At 35.9% G+C, this 10,000-nt stretch overlaps 1 protein-coding gene across 1 annotated transcript in view; it reads right to left on the minus strand.

Annotated features, from left to right (window-relative positions):
- The window catches only part of LOC138059942 (exocyst complex component 7-like), a 31,283-nt gene that overhangs the window by 16,279 nt on the left and 5,004 nt on the right, over nt 1–10,000 (minus strand). Inside the window, 11 exon segments of the mRNA XM_068905603.1 lie at nt 1,057–1,114; nt 1,524–1,587; nt 2,160–2,191; nt 2,610–2,655; nt 3,917–4,052; nt 5,629–5,638; nt 6,344–6,401; nt 6,808–6,876; nt 7,991–8,029; nt 8,171–8,279; nt 9,559–9,664. Of these exon segments, the coding sequence (XP_068761704.1) occupies nt 1,057–1,114; nt 1,524–1,587; nt 2,160–2,191; nt 2,610–2,655; nt 3,917–4,052; nt 5,629–5,638; nt 6,344–6,401; nt 6,808–6,876; nt 7,991–8,029; nt 8,171–8,279; nt 9,559–9,664 (727 nt within the window).

The following is a 10,000-nucleotide window of genomic DNA, read 5'->3' on the forward strand; positions in this document are numbered from 1 at the left end:
ACCCACAGGAAATGTTTACACATAAATCTGTTTCCTTTTTTGTTTCCAAATTTCCCAGGCAAGACCATCTTCAATAATGTTATTGTGACGTGTTACGGTCGCCCTAAATATTGTTATTGTACAAAAGTTGTTTGTATCAGAACAATAGGGTAACTGAAATAAGTCACAAAAATTCAAGATGGTGGCAAGTAGGAAATTTGAAAACAAGTGATTCAAAATGTCTTTTTCTGATGCACACTTTTTGCCAAGAAGTTTTAAACAAATTTGGTTGCAAACATTATTTCTTCCAGTTTACAATATTATTCTTTCCCCATCCAAATCTATTCGGATATTTTTTTAATCCACATGTATCCGGCAAATCCGGCATGTGAATCCTCGACTTAATATATCTATTCTCCAGAGAGAAAATTTTTGGAATACGGATGGTCGCATCTGGATATTTTCAAATCCGATGACATTACATACTCAGATCCAGTCTTAACCGCATATTAAATATTCAACATGGCCACTGCACGAACTGCTTCAATTGTTTGCCTACTCGCATGCCTTATGGCGCATGCTCTGTTGACAACCTGGATACTAGAACGAAGACGGGCAAATTTGATTTGAATACGTTATGTGTAGATGTGAAAATCTTTGAATCCACAGAGAAGAAGTCACAAATTCAAAAATATCAGAGTGGAGTGGAAGTCCATACATCCACCAATTTAGCACTACGCCCTCAGTGTACAATGCTAAACAGGTGAAATAATCACACATTGGTCACAATGATCATGCCTTTACAATGTACTGAGTTGTTGTTCCATATAAACCAAAACTTGGTTTCAAGGTCCAGTCCTATTAACGTGTAAAGGACATGGTACTTCTAGGGTATGGATGGCACCCCCTTTTGGCACTATTAAAGCAGCCAAAGATGTTGGAAAGACAGTCAACGGTTGGTCAGCTGCCATGTAAGCAAGGCTAGCACAACACCCATTGCCAATCATTGCAGCTATGGTTATCCAAATAGTTAATTATCTTGGTGCAAAAAGTGAGATAACAATATGGTCTGCTCACCTGGATGAGTCGAAGAAGGGATTTACAAAACACAATGTAATTTTCACCATCTATTTCCCTGAAAGAAACAAACACAGTAAGTCAGAAAGCTCTGCTGAACGACCAGCTCTAAGAGATTACAGTGTACGTAGTCTCGGTGGTAATTGTTTCACAGATTTATTTCCCTAGTCACCTGACAATTCAGTCTTTGTCTTGACACACAGTCAACCATTACAAAAAAATTTGAATAGATTAGGGTGATCATGCAGTAGTAGCGACATATGACATAAACCTCAGCCAATTAAAAAACAAGCATCCTGTTAATCACCTGTCTTGAGAAATTATGCTAATTGACAAGTCTTCGATCCCTGTCATTATTGTTATATAATAACCTTTGCTTCGTTTTGAGGATTGTTCAACAGTACTATATTTACTTAGCCTTTGGTAAAGGATTGTTAAACAGTACTTAGCAGATAAGCCATACTCACTCTTCCTCCTCCTTAATAATGCCTCCACTCTCTGAAGGCATGGACGAGCCCCGGCGGGAATGACCTAGCAACAATAATAATATTATTATATTGAACCAAACTATACTTTATCCAGCATTTGATAAATCACTAGTGGATCAGCTACAGCTTGAGCTGTGAAAACATAAAGATTATGCAAACTGCAAACTCAACAATTTGGATGACAGAAGTTTTTGAAAAAAAACGTATTAATCTCCTCTGGCCAATCAGAGGAGACAATGACTTGAGCCAATCATAAATTAATAATTTATGACGACAATGCATGGAAAAGACTTGCAATCAGTCCTAAGCGGGGTAAAATACTTTTGACTACGTGACATGATTATTAATTTTGCATTTAATGGCTCTTTTTGGCTGAATAAAAGAAGCTGATTCTAAAACAATTATTGCAAAATTACTCTTCCATACTCCATCAAAAACCTTCAAGGTATATGATTACTAATGCTCGATATCAGAGATGCAGAAGAAGCCAGGATAGAATTATCACTCATAATGCAATCAAAATGCAAGGAGAAGAAAAACAAGTTCTACAAAAAAAGTGTGAAAAGATTAACAGAGTACTGTTGTAGGGCTCCTCAAAAATAGCAATCAGTTTACCGTGCTCTGATTTGGATGGAGCCCGACATAACCTGAAAACAAAGAAGAAACAGTATTTTTCATTTTTCATATCAAAGGGATTTATTTTCAAAAAGTACATTAAAATTTGATCTCTGTAAGCACAAGGTGCTCATCAAGATAACATATTTATTTATTAATTCTACAATAAGGATTTAAGAAAATCCATAAACACGATCTAACAGAGTACAGAAAATCAGCAAAACGTGAAAAATGGCTAGAATGATAAATAAACAAATGAACATAGTTAAACTGTATATGCCATTTAAAAACAATGAATTACTTTCTTAATTCAGAAGCACTGTGTCATCCATTATATACATGTATAATACATGTGCATTGAAGGCTAACACCTTTTCAGGCAAAAATGTAAAGCTCCATAGTTAAGAATGAATTTTGCAAATAGAGTCAATAAGGTACAAGTCAACATACTCTTTCCTTTTGCCAGTTCCTTTTCTTGTGGGAGTATTCACACCACCTATTAGGGCATGAAATAAACCATAAGTTGACATTACCCATTACATGCAGACACACTCGTATCTGAGCTTACTGGCTGCTGCAAGCACTTTGTTTAATAGGTGGTTTTCATGTTATGTTATCACTACCATGTTGGTGGATGAAAAAAAAAAGATCTGTCATTAGCTTCTTTGTTCCTCTACCAGCATTTGTACAATGCACCAACTGTGATCGTTGCCTCTAGAGGTTGGGTCGCACCCCACCTATAATTTATTGTGTCATGAAAGGAAAAGGTTTACATCGAAGCCAACTTTACTACACTTAAGGTGGCTCAAACTACTTTCAACACTTGAAAGAAGCGTTCTTATTAGAAGGATTGACATTACAACAATTTATCACTTAATTTTGGGGTTTTTGGCAATTTTGGGGTACCATATCAAACACCAATTATTCCTGGAAAGGATTTGGTCATTTTGACAAAGAGTTACCATGGCAACAGGAAAGCCCTGCAAAAACACCCACAATTCGGCCTTAGCTGCTTATATCTAAAAAATGAATTAGGTGACGCCCAATTTTTATTTCTGAAATGTAATCAGCTGCCAGAATGAAACATTCTGCAAAGTATGAAATGCTATGAAGCGGAGTCAGAGCCACCTTACATAACTGAAAATTTAAGGTAGCTCTGAATTCACACCATGGACATTTTTTCAGTCAGAAGTCAATCAGTTAAGGTTACACTTTAGTGCTGATCCTTGGACTCCTTGCTGTTCCTTCCTTGGACAATGAAGGATTTTTGTACAAAGATCCCTTATGCAAATCTAGTGATCTTTCTATTACTGGTAGCTCCTCACCTAACAAGATTACATGTACACATTTTCAATTACTGGGTACTGTAGATTTTCTTTTATGCAGGAAATTTCCTCACACAGTCATTCAAGTACCTTAAAGAACTGGCTCATGAAAATTCTCAGATAAAACATGCTGGTTTTGACAGAGCTAAAGAAATTGTCTCACAATTTCTTAAAACAGAAGTTAATTGTGAGTGGTACTAAGAACATTTAATTTAACTTTTTATTTAACTTCACAGTCTCAGGTAACTGGGGATGTTCAATGAATAATACAAACTCAATGAGAACTCGTCCAATCAAAGCCGTACCTATAGCTAGACACTCAGTCTAGTTACAGTATCTTCGTGAACACTATTAAACAATCCTAATCACGAATACTGTAACACAAGAGTTTCCGTATTTTAAAAATTAACAGTCTAAATGCATAGCACTAACCTGGACCAAATTTGGCTTTTATATAAAAAGACTGAAAAAACAAAAACAAAAGAGGATTAACTTCAGAATTAAAATTGGGATAGATACTGTCCTTTACATCTGTGCATTCACATAGATGACATGTGGAATTGGGTTTTCATTGTCGGCCACATTCAGCAGATTCGTAGAATTCCGCCCGCTCATGCATTTACATGTAGTATTAAAATAATATCTTTTGGGCAACTACTGCATTAAAGTTTGGCCCAATAATCTGCCTTGTGGTGGTCGATTATTATAAACAGTTTCCCCACTTTGATATCGAAGCTATAAAATAATACTATTAAATGGCCGTTGGCAAAACCTGGATCGGATCGGATCGGATCGGATCGGATCGGATCAGATCGGATCGGATCAGATCGGATCGGATCGGATCAGACCTGATAAAGTCAACAGAAGAACCCTCGGTGGTTTCACGTCTTACCGGCGCCGATCCTAATACTTACCAAAAGAAAAACTCGCTTAAGCAGTATATTTATCGTAAACTACATTTACTAAGCTTTCTTCTGATGTATAGTTTGCTATGATTTTATTGAAACGCGAGTACGAACTTTTTCCGGAAGGACACCCGTGAAGGTGGAAAGTAACCTTAACTGGTGACCCAGGGATTTTGTGTGTCTATTGGCAGGAATTTTGATATTGAACCAGTCCGGGTTTTGTCGATCCGATCCGATCCGATCCGATCCGGTCTGATCCCGGTTTTGCCAACGGCCCTATTAAATTGATAGTCATTACATACCTTGTTTGATTCTCGGATGACATTATGTACTGTTTAATAAATGAGCTTGAGTGTTTTAGTGGGTTTTAAACCAAGAGGCAAAACCAATTAGACCTGACAAAACATGACATATGACTTTATTGAACTCCTTTTAAAACATTCCACAAAAAGGGTGTCCCTCTGGAGTCCACACAAAGATTCAAATTACGAGGACAAGAACAACAAGCTACAGTAAGCACTTACTATTAGTATGCTTAATATAATTATAATAGAAGTTGTTTTTTTTTCGGTGACCTGGAACTGGTAGGTTGTTTTTCTCATGAATTATTAATCATTTTTGAAGTTTAAAGTTTAGTATTTTCCTACACTGCTTCAGAAGATTCTCCTTTAGTTTGCTTTCTCTTCTTTTTCCCTCTCTAAATGATACGTTTTCTTCTAATTTATTATTTGAATTCATCTTATAGTGCTTCAGCTTCTAATAATATTGCAATGACAATTATGAAGACAATATTCTTATTGGTGTCCATAATGTTTGCTTAGATAAAATACCCTATTTACAAGGTAATTTTTTTAAACTAAATTGTTAAAAACCCAAACGGTTTTGGCTGTTTGCCACCATCAGGGTTAAAAATGACCGTCCGCACGCATCCATGAATATATATCTTATGTTTGTTCAGACTGGGGCAGAATTGTTGGATCATTAGCCCCTTGACGATCCTACGTTGGAATGTAGGATCGTTGACTTTTCCCAACAGGAATTAAATCAGATATATAATTATGCTTATATGGATGCGTGCGAACGGTCATTTTTAACCCTGATGATGGCAAACAGCCAAAACAGTTTGGTTTTTTAACATTTTCATTTTACAAAAATTACCTTGTAAATAGCATTATAATATTCTTATTATTAATAGTAATTTATTGCTATGACTGATGTTCATGATCTGATCAAACTTACATCTTTCAACCTGCAAAAAGCAAAAACAAAAAGAAGGAAAAAAGGAATAAATGAAGAGACAAATGAAAAATTTATGCAATGATGCAATTTTAAACTCTACTGAAGAAGCAGCAATATTAATGCTTACAGTTACTACCTTGAGTCATTTCATAGATTAAGGTTCATATTTCATTGGTGACGCAAGCAGCAATAAAGGCAATTTATAATAATGATGTAAAGAAGGACGCAAGATCAGAAAGTTGAAATAATATAATTTGGCAAGCTTGACCTCATGCTAATAACAATATTTTTGCCATTTCAAATATTTCTGAAAAAGCTGCCATACAATCATGTATCTGAAATGCCATTGAGTGGAAATGTGGAAAGTGTGGCATGCTACTGAAGCTGGCCCATTAAAGGTAGCTAATAATTGTTTTAGTATAAATACACAGATGATTATTTCAAAAAAGAATACTGGCAGCCATTTTGTACGTCGAGGTGATTATCAGATGATAATCCAAGATAGCGAGCCAATGAGAGCGCGCGATTTTGTATAATCAACTGTGTATTTATACTAAATTAAATACAGGATAGTGGTGCATAACTATGGCACCAAATATTTTTTTGCTCTCTTGTCACAATATGACTGACCATCAGAGTTTGTCTAGAATTTCTCTTCAACCATTAGAGTCACATGCAACACTTAATTTTGTACCTGCAAGACTTTAAAACTCACCCTTGAAGAGACCTCACAAGAGCATTTGACCGAATTTGTGCATACACACTCACAAAATCTGCAAAAAAAGTAGACATTTTAAGACATAAGATTAAGCAAGCCGAGTAACAGTAACTCTGAAGGATACCATTTATCCTCATTCTAATCATGATTGTTTTTAGTTCATGCATGATAATAACTTATAATAAAATAAATTTTAAAAAAACTGGAAGGTCAACCATTTTATGATATGGCATACTGTTGCAAATAGTCACTATGAAATCATACTGCTGTATTCAAACAAACAAAACTTTCTCAAACTTTTCTGTCCTTGCTACAGACTATTGAATGCACAAAGTCTCGCTCTCTCCAGTTATCTTTTCCTCCATAAAAGAACATCTGAACCAGAAATAGGTAGGCAATAGGTTTCAACATGCAGTCTACTGTTAACAGCATTCAAATGTTTTCCAAAGACATATTCTCACCGATTGAATCATCCCTGCCTGGTCCATTCAACCAATGTGTTATAGTGCATAAGTCCTCCAAAACTTTTTCTACCAATGGAATGGAATGAAAAGAACAATCATATGAAATTACTTAAATTAGTAAACTAAAGTTTGAACTAATCATCATAAATAAACAGATTTGGTTTTTGATTAGACCGTATCAGACAGAAAATACACTAGGTGCCCAGACCAAAAAGGAAGAAGCTTGGGGTAGAATTAAGTGAGATTCACATCAATTTCAAAATTTATAGCCTGATGAAGTGTCCCCTTGATTTTCTCTTCTGACAACTTCAACATCACTTGAATGTGTTTTGGAAAACAGGAGAAAAATCCTTGGGAAATTTGGAGAGGACTCAAGAAGCTAGTGAGTATTCTCTCTTATGCTTCTCTTGTGCTCTCCAAACTTTCAGTGCATCCATATTAAACTTGATATACGCAGTCACACTAACCATCAACCATTGTCAAGGTAACCTTTAGCATTTGGCCTTTACAGGAAAACGTCAAGCGTTAGTCTTGCTGGTAGTAGTGACCTCTTCATCGCTTGGTCAATAATGCAAGGTCTCAGGGTTTGAGATCTTCCAGTAAGGACCTCTCTTTAGGTTAACAAGAAGTCTGAGCAGGGCTGGCGCAGTAGTGAGAGCACTTGCCATCCACCGATGTGGCCTGGGATCAATTCCCAGATTTAACACCATATGCGGGTTTAAAGGTTGTTGGTTCTCTACTCTCTCTGCTCTGAGAGGTTTTTTTCCCCGGTAATCCAGTTTTGCCTTCTCCTCAAAAACCAACATTTGATTTGATTTGTAGTCTCCCAAATTAGTAGAGCACTGACTCGTGCTCAGCTACATAACATTGAGACTTAAAATAAAGTGATTATAATAATAATAATAATAATAATAATAATATTATTATTATTATTATTATTATTATTATTATTATGGATAGCAAACAGTTAAATTGCACTTAATTACTAGGATCTTTCTTATTAGGAACTAGGATTTTAATTGTAAGGACTTTGGTCATCGCATTGATTGGCTACGGCTTGCCACCCAATCATTGTATAGGATATCTGGGCATCCAGAAGTTTTTACTGCCATAATAATAATAATAATAATAATATTATTATTATTATTGTTATGTTGTTATTTATTCATTCATGACAAACCTGACAAATGCTCAAATTTCATGGGTTCCTGGGGATTTTCTAAAAAAAACAAAAACAAGCAATAAATGAAAACAAATAATTATTTTATAAAGCTGTTTATGTAGAAGGTAATTTTAAACTATTGACATTGGAAATGGCAAGATGAATCATTTTCAGATGAAACCAATGCCCTTACTGTACCTTCACTCATCTTCAAAATTGTTTCTGCAGGGACAGCCTTGCTATGCCTATTCAACATCTGTCGAAATTCCTTTTCCAGTGAATCACGCCCATAGTCACGCAATGAAGTCTACAATACAGAATCATAATATATCTTAGGGCACTTTCCTTTTGTCAAAACTGGCCGGCCAGACCCGGCATTTTGCAAACAAAATGCAACAATTTGAAGGAACACTTGCACCATAATCCCTCACATTCTTATGGAAAAGTATATACATTGTATCATCCTCGAGGTTTGTTAATTTGAAGGTGTTGTACGTAGAGTTGTTCCTCCCAAATGCCCGGTCTGGCCAGTCAGTTCTGTCAAATGGAAAGCCCCCTTACATAAGGTTACCCTGGAAGCAGGGTAGAAACCACTGCGAGCAACCATTAGATTTTCCATCAAGCATGTGCAAAGTATGTTAGACCCACATGATGCATTTTGCAGGAAAATATGGAATTTGTCACTTTGATCACAACACAGCAGGCTCGCCCAAATGCAGCAGTTATGTAGCTGAATGCATGTGCAAGCACCAAAACAAGTCTACTAACTTGTTTTAGATGTACCTGTTCAAATTTAATTTATTCATCCTTGGTGCTGCACGCAGCGGTTTTTCTCTCGGGAAGCATAGAAGAAACTAACTGCTCACAGGGTATATAAGATGAGTGATCATGAAAAAAATAATTGAAAGTCTGCCCAAGCATAAAACAGAAATGTTCTTAACAGGAAGTTATAGTATGTAACAATGTTGAAAGTTCATTAAATGGGGAAAAAAATGGAACAATGTTCAAATATGAGCTAAAAAAATTGATCACTTCAAAGTAAGGAACGAATGGTGATTACCGGTACAACTCAACACTGCCTGGATCTCTTAAAAATTCTTACAGAAAAAAGGTTATGAAAAGTAAACAAATGCAACCACAGAGTGGTAAAAACAAAATTTAATATAAGGCAAAACGTGGAGGAATGCAGGAAACCCGCATAACAATGGAAATATCCAGACGATAATCCAAATAATTATAAAGTTTAAAAAACTTTAGAACAATTGTCCAAATCTTACACCTAGCACAAACCCACTCACTTACTAACGAAATCCTGAAATCAAAAATCAAGTAATTAATTCCAGCACCACAGGTAACCTATGCGCAAGGAAGTGATTGCCAAGATTAGTGCCGCTGCTGGCCTGTTGGTTTGCAGCAATAAAAAAATGGCGAAAACAATGACAAGCAGGGTTCAAGAATAATATTAAAACCTGGAAGTCACCTTCAATTGGAAGAAGATGAGCACTCTTAAATTGTTTAATACCACTGCTGTTTCCCCTTAATTATTTTTAATTGCATTAACATCATCAAAAATGTAAGACACTGACCAGGTTGGAAAGCTCCATGCAGCTGGGATTGTTTTGATTAAAAAACTCAATTGCATCCAACACTCTTTCTAAGTTCTTGATATATGTATCCAGCTGGCCTGTTGGTCTATATGAAAGAATAACACAAATAAGATAAGTATAAACTAAATCAGTGGATAGCGTTGAACATGCATGCTACTCAAACTCTGGATATCCTTTTCTACTCACCTCCAAGCAATTCGCGCGAAATTTGTGCCCAAAAATGTTGTAATCTTTGCAGGAAGAAATTAGTTAAAACCATCTTTTTGAGCTACATTATCTCACTGTTTTATTATACATACATACTAAAACAACTATTCACCTCAGTGTCGGTGGCTAGTGGTGGATATTTACCTCATCGCTTTGCAGCCTGTTAAATATGCACCACTAGCCACCTCCACTTCAGTGAATAGTTGTTAAATAG

This window comes from Montipora capricornis, chromosome 8 (genome assembly GCF_036669925.1).
Source record: "Montipora capricornis isolate CH-2021 chromosome 8, ASM3666992v2, whole genome shotgun sequence".
Taxonomy (NCBI): domain Eukaryota; kingdom Metazoa; phylum Cnidaria; class Anthozoa; order Scleractinia; family Acroporidae; genus Montipora; species Montipora capricornis.